Consider the following 16312-nt stretch of genomic DNA (forward strand, 5'->3'; position numbering starts at 1 on the left):
AGGTAATATTTCCATCTTCTTATAATTGCTTTGTTTTTGGAGCCTTCCAGTTCTTCTATTGTTCATAAAGTATATGTTATTGTGAACATGATAAATTCTTAAACCAGTACACTGTCACATTTGGAAAGAACTGAATGTATTTGAGGTATATTTAGTGAATATGATTAGAAATACTTAAAGACTTTGGATAATGGAGAATGAGAAGCCTGGTTAGATAAATGTTTCTGTCTGGGAAATTTGATGGAAGATGATATCATTAATTGAAATAAGGATTATAAAAAAAAAACTAGAACAGATTTTATGGGAAAGAGAGACAAGTTTAATTCCTGGCTCTGTCACTGAACATCTCTGGGACCTTGGGAAAACTACCTGATGTCTGTAGCTCATTTGATTCAGAATAAGGGGGAAACCATGCAGCATAGCACTTTACCCAGTAAGTTTAAGTTTCCTTTCCTCTAATTATATCTCACTAAATAGTATTAATTTATTAAACACTAGCACTCATTAAAGAATTTAGGAGTTGGGTGCAATGGCTTATACTTTCAATCCCAGCAACTCAGGAGGCTAAGGCAGGAGGATTGATAATTTGAGGCCAGAGTCAGCAACTTAATGAAGCCCTGCCTCAGAATAAAAAATAAAAAGGACTGGTAGAGCACTCCTGGATTCAATCCCTAGTACTTGAAAAAAAAATTGATATTTTATATGGAGTATAAACTCTGCTTCAGACTATTAGAAAAAAAATTCCAAGTTCAAGTAAATCACTGCATTTTACTGCAAATCTAAAGAAAGGAGATAATTTATCTATTCATAAAAAATCATAAAAAGTCAACCAATATTTTCTAAATATTTCATATATGCTTGTTTCTATAAAGCATTTAGGGAAGTGGAAAACAATTTAGGCCTCAAGAACACAGTTTCAAAGAAGATTATTCACTTAGAAAAGCAACTAACAAAAATGCCTGTGTAGTTTAAATACAAGATTTGAGATGCTATATTGATAAGTTCAGAGGAGTGAGAGAGGATCATAAACTAGATTGATTATGGAAGGTCTCATGAGGGAAATGATATATGTTTGTTCTTAGATAAGTTGAATTTGGAAAGGAGAGAAAACAAATCTAAAATACTAAAGTGCAGTTAGAAATTGGGCATAAACATATGCAAATCATGAGAAAAACAGAGACAGAACAGGATATTGCAAACTTGATGGACAAAATATTAAACGTGCCCGGCTGTAATGGAAGATTCATAGTGTAGTGAGAAGGACAAGGAAAAGAAGGGGGAACTACAAATGTTGTTAGAATTATTCCAATTTTTACAAGAAAAAGTTATGCTTTCACTTTAATACTTTCACTAAAATACTCAAATATAAATCTCACTTACATATGTAACTACTTAAATTTCACTCAAGTGCTTTCAGGAATTTTACTTTTTTGGGGGGTGATTTAAACAAGTAAGGTGATCAGAATAATGTCAATAATACTACCAAACTCCTATTTAGCATGTTCTATGTTATCAGCACTGTTTCCTCTGTGGGGTAGCTGCTATTACTATTAGAATGATTATGAGTACCATTGAACGGGAGAAGGTGGGTTGCAATTATTATTATTCCAATATCTCAGACTTGCATTTGCTCTAAGCAATGGTAGGGTATGCTACAAGAGATACTGAGGAGATTCTCCCATTAAAAATATTTCCCTAACCTAAGTGTTAGTGTCTGATATTCTACAATTAGAAATTTGTTGTTATTATTTCCATTTATTGTTTTTAAAATTATTTAAATGTTTAAAAATGATTTTTAGAATGATAATTTAAAAATTTATCCTAAATACTGTGTCACGAATGACAGTTCATTTCTTTCCCTAAGAGAAGAAACCCAAAATCAATACTACTTAGAACTAAAGAGGAGGGGGGAAGAAACTAAAGAATGATAAAATGGGAGAAATAGGCCTCTACCCATGAAATAAGTGTGCATATGTTGGGGTGATGGTGAATCATCCTGGGTTTGATCATGGATTAGAAAAATAAAATGGCCACAGAGGACATTTTATTCAAATAACTGGGATATTTTGAATCTGGAATGTATCAGATAATACTATTGTAATCAATATTAAATTTCTTGGGTATAATAACAATATTGTGGTTTTGTAGGAGAATGTCTTTTTTCTTAGCAGAACATGTATGCCGAAGTATTTAGAGGGGAAGTATCATTATGTCTGCAGTCTACTTTTACAAGTCATAAAAATGTATCTTTCTCTGTGTATATTCTACTTATTTATCCACCCATCCATCCATTTTATAAAGCAATTATGGCAAAATGTCAATAATTTGGTGAATCTAGGTGAAGAGTAAAGTTAAATTAAAATAAGGAAAAGGGAAGACAAGAATAAAATATCCAAATCCCCAAGCAAGATATGACAAACCAGGCAAATTTGATGTAACTGTTTAAACAGGTAGTTAACCATTCTTTAGTTTTGTATAATTTTCCCTGAAAATAAATTGTTAATGCTGTTGTTAAAATGAAGGAGAGAAAAATATTTGTCAATAAAGACTGAAGAAATTTAGTGATTATCAATTGTCATGAAGACTGAAAAAGATGTAAGATAAAAATGATTTTGGGCTGGGGTTGTAGCTCAGTGATAGAATGCTCACCTCGCATGTGGAAGGCACTGGGTTGGATCCTCAGCACCATATAAAAATAAAATGAAGGTATTGTGTCCATCTACAACTAAAAAAATTAAAAGAGTGATTTCAAGTCTACCAGTGTTCCCCAATGCACAACATTAACTTTTCAGTTATTACATATTCTAGCAATATAATAACAAAGTGAATTAAAATGTATAACAGGGTAATTTTCTGATTAGACAACTTTCTCTTCCTATTGAAGAGTATCTTACTATTCATACTTTGTGGTTAGTACACTGTTTTCAAGTTGAGCTGAAGTGCACAAAAGAGTGATCTCAGTCATTAAAGTGAAATAAGAATCATTATCATAAATAATAACTGTGTCAGAACTGATAAAAATGTCCCATATCTCAGGCACATAAAAATTACCATCATAAACATCACCAAATTGCTGGATATGAAAAATTTAGAGAAAAAAGTAGCCATGGGAAAAAACAATTTATCAGAAGTTAAAGTGACTATTGACAAGAGAGTTATGTCCAAAAATCACAACTCAAAAATGCCAAAGGCCACTTTGAAAAATTACATTCTTAGAGGTAAATGATAAGTTTCAAGAGGGCGGAGATAGCTTCTTTCTTACTATCATTCACTATCATAGCCAGAGCACAACAACACTCTAAAACATGGATAAGAAATATTTAACTTTACTTGCACAATCTTATTTTTCCTGTTAAGATTTCAGAACTGAAGGGGTGTGATGAAGAGTAATTAGATAAGCATCCAATTAATTCTCTAACAAACATTATTTTAATGAATACCTAAATTGAGAATTGTGAAAGTACAAGTAATATCTTAGTTTGAGGACACCCTTTGTATAGAATTTAATGTCTCCCAATTACTTCTAGCTAGACATACTTTCCTTCTTCGGTTTCTTAAATTTGTAGTTTTGTATTATAGTTATTTGTATATATTACAAATATATGTCTTTCTCCGTTTGACTGCAAATTCTTGAATGTAGGGACTATTTTTTATTTACATATTTTTCTTTACCAGAGTCTAGTGCCAAGGTAAAAAAAAAAAGTTTCAAGATAGTAATGTTTAGTTTTGAACTCTGAGGACATGGAAGGGATATGGGCCAGGACACAGATCATTACCAAGGTAAACTTAGTAATTTTTCAATTAGGTTACACAACTAACTAAAATTACTTGAAGATTGGTGCACTAATGCTTGTTTCTGATCTCATGACTGATAAAATACTCTGTATATAAATATACTTACATTTTGATTTTCAAAATGAAAGAATATTTGCTTGATTGTAATGAAACATGATAAAAAGAGTTGGTTGGGAGAGTAAAGCTCTAAAAATCAGTATCAAGAAAAACTGATACTAGCAAAGGATTCTTACCTTTATTGATGGGCACATAAAAATCATGACATTTCCTAAAACAAGAAAAAAAAAAAAAAAGAAAGAAAGAAAGCCTCTTCAAATACTTACCAGAAGTGGTATTATTTGTAGAGTGTTTTTGATGGATGGATTTTGGTAAATGGTTTCTTGCATATCTGAAAAGTTATACCATAACACAAAAATAATTTGTTTACATATACTGAAAGAAAAGAATGACTAAAGAATCAAATATTACAAAAAAGAATCAAATATTACATTCCAAAATGTCAAAATGTTCAAAATTGAGTAAGACTTTTCTTTCCTGTTGACCCTCAATCTTTATTGAGATATTATGTCTTCTTTCTTTTTTTAAACCAAAACAGGAATTTCATCCTTGGAAACGTTTTTTTCTCAGGAAAAAATATATGTTTATTTAGCTATTGAAGCACAAAAATTTGAGTAATTTTATCAATTCTGGTTTTTTCAATCTTTAGGCTTTGGTCCATACACTAGAAAGAATCTGGGTAAAAGAAAACAATTAATGTAGAATCTTTTATGTGAAGCATTTAAATATAGGAGAACCTAATAGAAATAAAACCTCCAAGTTATTGACTTGAGTTTTTTATTCTTTATCTGCATAATTTTACATCTTAAAGGGATAGCCTTAGTTCTGTGCTTCTTTTGTGTTTTAGTTTTCTGCTTTCTACATCATTTTAAAATTCAGTTTTAATTTTGAAGTTAACATGCAGAGTATATAAAACATATGCATATTTTAATTAATAATAATAAAGTTAATGTCTAGGTAACTACCTTGAATTTATCATTAGTTTAGATAACTTCCTTGGGCTGGGGTTGTGGCTCAGCAGTAGAGCGCTCACCTAGCACATGCAAGGCCCTGGGTTTGATCCTTAGCGCCACATAAAAATAAATAAATAAAGGTATTGTGTTCAACTATAACTAAAAAATAAAAAATTTTTTTAAAAGAAACTTCCTGGAGCTCTCTGCCCCCATACTACCCTATACTGAGTTTCTTGCTTTGTTGTTTTAGCACATGTATGCATCCCCCAAACAACAATTTACTTTTAACTATTTTTGTAATGGATTTCTTTTTTTTTTACGCAAAATTATATGTTTTAAGATTCATCAGGATGATGTGTGTAGTTATAATTTGTATATCTTTCTTGCTGAATAATATTCTATCATAAATATACTTTGAATTTTTTTATTTTTGAATTTTATAAATAATGATCTCCACATTCTTATACATATATCTCCTGACAGGCATGTGCAGGATTTTCTCTAGAGCATACACATCTAGAAGTGAAATTGCTGGGCTGTAAGGTATGTTCATGTTTAACTTAGATGGTGACAAAACTTCCTAAAAGGATTGCACCAGTTTACCCTCCCACAGTATTACATGAGAGCTGCTATTGCTGCACATCTCTCCCAATACATAGGATTCTCAGTTTTTTAACCTTCAGTCTTTCTGATGAATATGTAACTAGAACTCATCGTTTTAATTTACATTTCTCTATTACTAGTGAAATTGAGCATTAAAATCAATGTTTATTGTTATTTGCATTTCCTTTGTTGTGAAGTTCCCATTCAAAATCTTTTTTGGTTCCATTTTTCTACTGGGTTGTCTTTTTTTCCTCATTAACTTATAGGCATTCTTCACATAGTTTAAATGAGTCCTTTATTCTGTGTTATATTTTCTATCACTTTGTGGCTTTTCATTCTTTTAATTGTATTTTGATATGAGGTTTGTGATTTTAATATAGTCAGATTTATTTTTTTCTTTTATAGATTTTCTTGTGCTTAAGAAATCCTTCCTTGAGGTTAGAAATATTTTCTTATCTCTTAAAAACGTTATTTTTTTCATATTTAATATTTAACTACCTGGAACTGATTTTTATGTCTAGTACACACTAGAAGTTCCATTTAATTTCTTGCTATTTAGTGTTATTACAAACAATGTTTTTGAAAATAATCCCAGAATTTCTTCATATCTTTTCTGGCAATATGATATCTGGAATTCAAAAGCAGATTTTTACCTTAAGTGAGGGGTACTGTATCTAAATCCAAATTCCTTTGCAATTAGTAGTTCTTCTTTTCAACAAAAAAGGATGTAACTTTTAACATTGGGATTCTAATTATATGTTCTCAGCTATAGGGTATTTTTGCCATCCAAGGGACATTTGGCAATGTCTGGAGACACTTGGTTGTCATGACTGGGAGGTGCTATGGCATGTAATGGGTAGAGACCAGATAAGCTGCTAAACACTTTATAATGCATAAGATACCCCCTACAATAAAGAATTATCCATTCCTTAGGCTGGGGTTGTAACTCAGTGATAAAGTGTTTGCCTAGCATGTATGAGGCCCTAGGTTTGATTCCCAGCACCATTAAAAAACAACCAGAATTACTGAATCCAAAATGTCAATGGTGCGTAGGTAAAGAGGTCCTGATAAAAACATATACTCACAAATATTTTTATTCTTGTTCACTTGTAAATATTTTGTAATTTTTATTATGTATATATATATATATTTTTTGAGAATAAAAAAATGTGTTTCTTGCCAGGAGTGGTGCTACACGCCTATAATCTTAGCAACTAGGGAGGCTGAGGCACCAGGGCAAGTTTGAGGCCAACCTCAGCAACTTAGCAAGACTTTTTTGAAAATAAGAAATAAAAAGTACTGGGAATTAGCTCCATGGTAAAGCATCCTGGATTCAATCTCCAGTACTGGGGGAAAAATGTTTCTTAATGGTAATCTTTTTGTTATTAATGGTTCACTTTTGTTATTAGATTTTATCTAAATTGTATTGCAGCCAGGATATAGCTTGCACGATTCTAATCCTTGGAATCATATATGATTTATATTATAGATGTTCTATGTGTGCTTATGAAAAATGTGTCTTTCTGATCAAATTTGTTAATTATGTTCAATTCTTTCACATCTATTGTACTTTTTCTATTTGTTCTATCAAGAACTGACAATGGTAGGTTAAAATCTTCTACTACCATTGGAAATATTTCATTTGTTTTTTGATGCTGGGGATTGAACCCAGAACTTCATGCTTGCTAAATATGCATGGTAAATACATACTCCAATACCAAGCTATACCTCCAGCCTTAAAACATATTTGAGGCTGCGTTCTTTTTTTATTAAATTATTTATTTATTCTAATTTGTTATACATGATGGCAGAATGCAATTCATTTCATATTACACATATAGAGCACAATTTTTCAAGTCAAGATTGTACACAAAGTACTTTCACACCACTTGTGTCTTCATACATATACTTAGGGTAAGGATGTCTAACTCATTCCACCATCATTCCTACCTCCTTATCCCCTCCTCTCCCCTCCCTCCCCTTTGCTCTATCTATATAGAGTTCCTCCATTCCTCTCTTGCTCCCTGCCCCATCACCATTATGAGTCAGCATCCTCATATCAAAGAAAACATTTGGCCATTGGTTTTTTGGGATTGGCTTGCTTCACTTGGCATTATATGCTCCAACTTCATCCATTTACCTGCAAATGCCATGATTTTATTTTCTTTTAATGTTGAGTAATATTCCATTGTGTATGTATACCAAAGTATCCCTATCCATTTATTTACTGGAGGGCATCTAGGTTGGTTCCATAATTTAGATATTGTGAATTGTGCTGCTGAGGCTATATTCTTAAATTCATATAAAACATTTTATGTATTTCTCCTGTATTAAAACTTTAATCATCATGAAGTAATCTGTCTATATATATCTTTCTACTGTATAGTCAATTTTGTCTGATAATATTACATTTAAACTAGCTTTGATTATTATTTGCTTTCTACATATTTTTCATCTTTTTGGTTTTCTGCTTTTCTTTATTCTTATGTTTTGAATACGTGGTTTAGAAATAGAATATAATTTTATCAGAAAATTCCATTTGACAGATTTTGTCTTTTAAGTGTAGTATTTAATCCATTTACATATATTGTAAATATATTTGTACATACCATCTTAAAGGATAGTATTTCCATTTGTTCTACCTCTTCTATGTTTTTCTTTTCTTTCTTGTTTATTTTGGATTAATCTAGTATTTTTTGAATGCCACTTTCCCTTCCTTACTAGTTTGAAAGTTGCATATAATATTTCTAGTCTTTTAGATGTGACTCTAATAATTACTAGAGGTATATTTCAATTATCAGCATTTAAACTTAATCCATATCTTTACCCTATTCCTTATCAAGAATCCTAGTGTATGTTACCTCTATTTGTTTTCCCAACTTATGTATATTTATAGGTATTTTAATTCTAAATATTTAAACACATGATGCTTTGTTATATTTTTTAAATAAAATGTTTGTTCAAATTAACTCAAATTAATTTCTATCTGCTAAAGTGCATTTGTTAGAATTTCCTTAGTGTCTATTAAGTAAGTTTTTGTCTGAACATATTTTTAATTTTCTCTGATTTTTGAGAGACATTTTCACCTTGAAAGATTTTAAGTTTAGTACATTGAACACATTGTTCAATATCTTCTGATATCTTTAATGTTTTCTGCCATCTTTGTTACTGATTAAAATTTACTATGATGTGTCTTGGTGAGAATTTCTTTTCTTTGTGCTGGGCACTGAAACTATACAAAGGGATTTCTTTTTATTTACTCTGAAATGTGTTAGGTTTTTGAATTTGTAGGTTGGTATTGTTCATCAGATTGGAAAAATTGCCAGCTGTTATTACTTCAGAAATTGCTCGTGGCCTACTTCAGAATTTCTTATTCCTTTGTCTTTTAAACTCTTTCAAAATTTCCATCTCTTTGTGTCTTTGTACTTTATTCTGTATAAGTTTCTTTGATTTATATTCCAGTTTACTAATTCTCTCTTCAGATGTCTGTAATCTGCTGAATTTTGAATTTCAATTATTATATTTTCCATTTCTAGGCATTCTGTTTGGCCCATTTTTTTTTTTCAAATCTGCTTGGTCATTCTTTATAATAGTTTCTTATTCTCTGACTGGATTTTTAAACACAGTTCTGATTACTTTAAAACATATAAATGTAGTTATAGCCTGTGTCTGGTAATATCATTATCTAAAACACTGTTTGGGTCTGTTTATTTGGTCTTGTGGTTCCTTTTGATTTTTTTAATGGTGCCTTTTTCTTTGTGGATCAAGTTATTTTATCTTATTTTTATTTTTTTAAATTGTGGGCTGCTTATTTTCCTTTGTGATAATTCTTTGAAAACTAAAATATGAGTACATTTCTACAGAAGGGACATAAATTTACTTTTTTTTTTTTAGATATTTTGGGCTGTTACTAGATTGAGGTCATTCTAAATTAAATTCTTTGAGACTTTAAAGACTACTCAAGTAGTGTGAATATGGGTTGTAAATTTGTGTGGTAGTTATACTACATGGTGGTTCTAAATTCTCATGGATTTCTCTCTGACCCCTCATCTGCTCAATACCGAAGTTCAAGAATTACAAGTTTCTTTCTTTTTCTTTTCTTTTTTACCCTTCCCTCCTTTCTGTGTATGTGCAATGCATAGATCTTTGTACGGGAGGCTCTTTTATGAGACTACTGATCTTCAGTGGGCCCTGGGTTTCATCTTCTGTCCCCTCTATGTTGTCTTACTGTGGGCTGCTCTTTTTCCTTGGATTTCACTTGTGAAATGAAAATATCCTGGGTTAAATATGCTCAGAATATAAGCTAACTGTAGCATTCTCCTTCTCTTTCTGAGTTCTTACAAATTTCGGAGTCTTAAGAATTTGTTATATTCTTGCTAGCTCATTGCTATATTTAGGTTTTAAAATACTTAATCAAGAATTTATAGTTGTTTTCATGGATGGTCACTATAGGTACCCTGCCTGTCCATGTTCATATGTTTCTCAAACACAGTAAGGCTTTTGGTATCATCATAAATGATGTCATAAATGATATGGTATACTTGAAGCAGTATGATTTCATTCAGATAAATTCTTAATTTGTGTATACTCCATTAATCTAGATAGATGTTGTATTTTTATTTTTTATTTTATTTTTGGTACCAGGGATTGAACCCAGGGGCAGTTGACTACTGAGCCATATCCCCAGCCCTATTTTGTATTTTATTTAGAGATGAGTCTCACTGAGTTGCTTAGTTGCTTTTCCTGAGGCTGGCTTTGAATTTGCAATCTTCTTGCCACATCCTCCCAAGCCTCTAGGATTATAGGTGTGTGCCACTTTGATTTTTTAAAATTAAATTAAGATTAAAATGAAAATAGTCTAATTTCAAAACACCACATTTTCCACAAAGGATATTCTTCCACACTTACAGCGTAGCCTTCCATTTAGATGATTAAGGGATTGTAGGATCTTTTGTTCTTCAGCTGATAGTGTACAGATGTTGAATTGCTGGGTCTTACTTAAATTCAGATTTGATTTCTGTAGTTGCTTGCTATTCATGACAGTTAGAATTTCATCCTCAGGTATTGAAGCTTTCACTAGGTTTTCAGCTGTCAAAAACTCAGAAGTACTGTCTGAAACTACAGAAACTTTATATATCAATTATTCTTTGATCCCTTTATGTTTTTGGAATCAGCCCTTATACGTACTAGGATGAATTATGTGTGTATACATTATTTCACAAATAGAAATACAGTAAATTTTCTATTACTTTGAATTTTATATGTTAGGATCCTCAGTATGTAGCATTTTCCTATCCTTAATTAAAAAATCCAAAATAATAGAAATGAGGCAATAGAAATCCCTAGAGTATTACTTAAATAAAAGAATAAAATACACTAGGTTTAGATATTTTTTGTGTTAATTTTTTACTCATTGATGGTACAAAGACAATATAAAGGAAATTGTCTTTTTAGTAGCAGTTAAAATTAACTATAAACAAAAGAATAAGAGAAAAGGAACTTAGAAGAGAAAATTAGATGATCAGCTGAACAGAATTGATAGCCTAGAAACAGACCCAATTAGATTAAGAGAATATGATCAAAGAAGCATTAAAGACTTGAGAGAAGGGAAAGATGACTCAATAAATTAGTTTAATGCTTAATAAAGAGCTTAGAGTTTCATTTGCCACCATTCATCTAAGAAATTCCAGTAATTGAAGAGTTAAATTTAAGGAATCAAACTATTAAAACAACCTATATGAAAAGGAAATATCTATAAATTTCTGTACTGGGAAGTTTCTTTGAATTTAAAAATAATGGAGAAATCGTTAAGAAAAGGTTAACACATGTTTATTATCTAAGGTTGGGCCAATCTTCCCTGACATACTTTAATTTCTAGAGGGCAAGGCTATTGTATGTTTTGTTCATGACTTTATAACCTAATATTTACTTGTAAGCAGAAAATTAGCTCTTAATAATCATTTATTGAATGAACAAATGAAAATTGATAGTTACATATGTAAAAATACAAAATAAGTGTAATATAATAAAAATAACCAAGCATTGAAAACATTTTATTCAAGAATTTGCAAAAATTATCAAGAAATCTTCAAAACTCTAATACATATGGAAAAATAAGATGAAGAGACAATTTACCAAAAAAATACATTAAAAATTTAGCATATTATTAATAAAATATAAAATAAAAACTAATATAACACCATTTCCTTGCCTATCATATAAGCATGATTAGAAGTGATTCTTTAAATTGACATATACCACTGAGAGAATTTCTAAAGGTAATACTTTTTTGGAAATACTTTAGCAATATATATGAAAAGCTGTATCAATACATCTGTCCTTTGATCCAGCATCATTTAATATTTGTAGTTTCATTAACAAATATTTCTTAGATGCCAATTACATGCCAGATACTGTAATTTTAATTCTGGGAATCTATCCTACAGAAATAATTGACAAGTCAGGAAATAATTTGCTGTAGAAAAGATGATCAATGCGTTGTTATTATGAATGAAGAAAAACTGGCAATGAACTGAGTGTATAGGGATGATGAAAAGTTCAGGTCCTGAATGGTATTTTAGCATTCACATAAAATGTAAGCAACTGAGAAAATCCATATAAGAAAAGAAAATTGTTGGAAACAAAGCTCTGAAGAAAATGTATAGACCAATACCTTCTCCATCATTAGAAGTACCCCTTGTAGTTAGTTTTGGATCATTTGAACTTAGCTGGGAACTTTGTCCAAAATTCTATAAAAATAGAATAGTAAATCAGACCATGATTCCACATTTAAAATTTATGACATATAATGAACTTAAAAATTTTTAAATTGCTGCCTATATTTTCAGCTGTCATTATCCAATAACAAAATCATCACCAATATCCCTTGAAAATTATAAAGCTCACTTGATTTTCCTTTTTGCCATGTCTTCCAGGAAGCTCAAATTCAAGTAGGATGTTCAATCAGATAGGACTGTCTTAGTCTTTATGATTAAAAACATGCTTCCTTTATTCATGATTCTAGTTTTCCTTCCTTCCTTCCTTTATTTTTTCACTCTCTCCTTCCCTTTCCCTTCTTTCTTCCTACTTTCCTCTCATCTTCTCTACCTCCTTTTCTTTTTCTTCTTATTTCAAAAACTTTGTTGAATTTTGTTGTGCATGACCTAAGTTTTTCCAGAATTCGTTATAAACAATATCAGATAAAATAACAATAGTGATTTCTTAAAAGTTGATTTAAAACCTTTATTGGTAACAGATCATATAGGCTAATTACAGGACAGAAAATAAGTACAGTACAAAAGTTTAGCGTAAGACTCTAAGACTGCATCACAAATGACTTTGGCTATATTTATATTTATGTTGTGGTATATAGTTTACAGCAAGCACTGTAACAGCATTCTGCTTCCCACACAATTTTTTCACTATTATATAGAAATTTTTACTAATGCTGTACTTACATTTATTTGCTCACTGTACTTCTGTCCTACAGATCCAGGGTTTTTTCTTTTCTGCTCTAAAGGACTTTTCCTCTTATTTTCAATTTGCTTTCTTCTTCTAACAGTAGAATCTTAAACAAATGCCAGCACAATGTCAGAAATTATACAAGTTGAGTATACCATATCAATTGCAAACTTTCCAATTACCTTGGAACATCACATTATATATTTTATTGAGTTTTATGTTCTTTGAATGGTACAATTACAAGGATAAGTTCAATACAATTCCTGCTTTTGAGGGACTTATGCTTTGGATCAGTGACTTCTGACACTTGGTGCTAGAACACCAGGAAGGTGTAAAATAAGCCACTGGTGTGCAGGAAGAACATATTAGAATTCTAATTTATGCTTTATTTAAAAATTAGAAATTAAACTTTACTCATGCAATAAATGATTGACACTGATAATCTAGTTAGTTTGCAAGATAGACTGTTATATATTGCACATAGTAATCTTGGTTATCTTGAAGGAATGAAAGTTCCAAATGAAACAAAAATTAACTTAAAGTATATTAAAGACATAGGAATTAGAAAAGAAACATTGCAACCGCTAAAAGATATTGGCACAGGTCACCAACTTTCTGACAAAGCTTCTAAAACTCAAGAAATAAAACCAGGAATCAATAAGTCAGAAGGATTCAAATGAATAATCTTTTGTACAGCAAAGGAAACAAGAGTATGAAGAGAGAATCTATAAAATGGGAGAAAATCTTTGCCAGCTACTCTTCTGATGGGGGTTAATAACCAGGTATATGTATAACACAAAAAACTTAACATCAAAACACAAATAATTAATTAATGTGAATATGAACTAAACATATATCTCAAAAGAAGAAATGCAAATGGCCAAGAAATATATGAAAAAAGTGTTCAATATCCTTAACAATCAAGGGAATGTAAATCCAAACTACACATAGATTTCCTCTCACTCCAGTTAGAATGGCAATCATAAAAATCACAAATAATAAGTGCTGTGAGAAAAATAAAACAAAATGACAGGAAATAAAAATTATGTCTCAATAATAACATTGAATGTAAATGGCCTAAGCTCATCAAACAAAAGACATAAGACTGGCAGATTGGATTAAAAAACATGACCCAACAATATGATGTCCTCAAGAGACTCACCTCATAGACAAAGACATCCACAGACTGAATGTAAAAGGATGGGATAAAACTTACATGATCTTATCCACAAGCAGGGGTTTCTATACTCATATCAGATAAAGTTGGCTTTAAGCCAAAGTTAATCAGAAGGGTCCAAGAAGGGCCATTTCACACTGCTTAAGGGAATTATACATAAACAGGACATAACAATCATAACTATTCATGCCCCATTCGGTGGAGCATCTACATACATCAAACAAACCCTTCAAGAATCAAATAGACCACAAAACAGTAATACTGGGTGACTTCAACACACCTCTCTCATTACTAGATAGAACCTCCAAATGAAAACTAAATAAAGAAGCTATAGAACTAAAAAAATGCAATTAATAATTTAGACTGAACAGACATATGTAGAAAATTTCATCCATCAAGGACTGAATACACTTTCGTCTTAGAAGCACATGGATTCTTCTCTAAAACACATCATATTTTAGGCCACAAACAACTCTTAGCAAATACAAAAAAATAGAGATAATACCCTGCATTCTATCAGATCATAATGGAATGACATTAGAAATCAACAATAAAATAAGAAATAGAAGCTACTCTAACATGCTATTAAATGACCAATGCATATAGAAGAAATCATGGATGAAATAAAAAATACTTAAAAAATACTTAAAGGTAAATGAGAATTGTGATACAACTTATGAAAATCTCTGGGACAGTATGAAGGCAGATCTAAAAGGAAAGTTCACTGCACTGAATACATTCTTTTTTTTTTTTTTTTTAATTAATTTTTATTGTAGGTTGTTCAAAACATTACATAGTTCTTGATATATCATATTTCACACTTTGATTCAAGTGGGATATGCGCTCCCATTTTTACCCCATATACAGATTGCAGAATCACATCAGTTGCACAACAATTGATTTACATATTGCCATTCTGGTGTCTGTTGTATTCTGCTGCCTTTCCTATCCTCTACTATCCCCCCTCCCCCCTCCCCTCCCCTCTTCTCTCTCTACCCCCTCTACTGTAATTCATTTCTCCCCCTTATATTTTTCCTCCTTTCCCCTCACTTCCTCTTGTATGTAATTTTGTATACCCCTGAGGGTCTCCTTCCATTTACATGCAATTTCCCTTCTCTCTCCCTTTCCCTCCCACCTCTCATCCCTGTTTAATGTTAATCTTCTTCTCATGCTCTTTGTCCCTACTCTGTTCTTAGCTACTCTCCTTATATCAAAGAAGACATTTGGCATTTGTTTTTAAGGGATTGGCTGGCTTCACTTAGCATAATCTGCTCTAATGCCATCCATTTCCCTCCAAATTCTATGATTTTGTCATTTCTTAATGCAGAGTAATACTCCATTGTGTATAAATGCCACATTTTTTAAATCCATTCGTCTATTGAAGGGCATCTAGGTTGGTTCCACAGTCTTGCTATTGTGAATTGTGCTGCTATGAACATGGATGTAGCAGTGTCCCTATAGTGTGCTCTTTTTAGGTCTTTAGGGAATAGACCGAGTAGGGGAATAGCTGGATCAAATGGTGGTTCCATTCCGAGCTTTCCAAGAAATCTCCATACTGCTTTCCAAATTGGCCGCACCAATTTGCAGTCCCACCAGCAATGTACAAGAGTACCCTTTTCCCCACATCCTCGCCAGCACTTGTTGCTGTTTGACTTCCTAATGGCTGCCAATCTTACTGGAGTGAGATGGTATCTTAGGGTGGTTTTGATTTGCATTTCTCTGACTGCTAGAGATGGTGAGCATTTTTTCATATACTTGTTGATTGATTGTATGTCCTCCTCTGAGAAATTTCTGTTCAGGTCCTTGGCCCATTTGTTGATTGGGTTATTCGTTATCTCATTGTCTAATTTTTTTAGTTCTTTGTATATTCTGGATATTAGGGCTCTGTCTGAAGTGTGAGGAGTAAAGATTTGTTCCCAGGACGTAGGCTCCCTATTTACCTCTCTTATTGTTTCTTTTGCTGAGAAAAAACTTTTTAGTTTGAGTAAGTCCCATTTGTTGATTCTAGTTATTAACTGTTGTGCTATGGGTGTCCTATTGAGGAATTTGGAGCCCGACCCCACAGTATGTAGATCATAGCCAACTTTTTCTTCTATCAGACGCCATGTCTCTGATTTGATATCAAGATCCTTGATCCACTTTGAGTTAACTTTTGTGCATGGCGAGAGAAAGGGATTCAGTTTCATCTTGTTGCAAATGGATTTCCAGTTATCCCAACACCATTTGTTGAAGATGCTATCCTTCTTCCATTGCATGCTTTTAGCCC

General features: G+C 31.7%; 1 protein-coding gene across 1 annotated transcript in view; it reads right to left on the minus strand.

Annotated features, from left to right (window-relative positions):
• Positions 1 to 16312, minus strand: part of Cep126 (centrosomal protein 126) — a 101818-nt gene that overhangs the window by 18964 nt on the left and 66542 nt on the right. The window contains exons 7-10 of the mRNA XM_076841923.2: positions 12866 to 12975; positions 12082 to 12157; positions 10317 to 10526; positions 4119 to 4183 (exon numbers count right to left, since the gene is read on the minus strand). Coding sequence (XP_076698038.2) covers positions 4119 to 4183; positions 10317 to 10526; positions 12082 to 12157; positions 12866 to 12975 — 461 coding nt within the window. The remainder of the gene's footprint in view (positions 1 to 4118; positions 4184 to 10316; positions 10527 to 12081; positions 12158 to 12865; positions 12976 to 16312) is intronic.

The sequence above is a fragment of the Callospermophilus lateralis genome, chromosome 2, assembly GCF_048772815.1.
Source record: "Callospermophilus lateralis isolate mCalLat2 chromosome 2, mCalLat2.hap1, whole genome shotgun sequence".
NCBI classification, from domain to species: Eukaryota; Metazoa; Chordata; class Mammalia; order Rodentia; family Sciuridae; genus Callospermophilus; species Callospermophilus lateralis.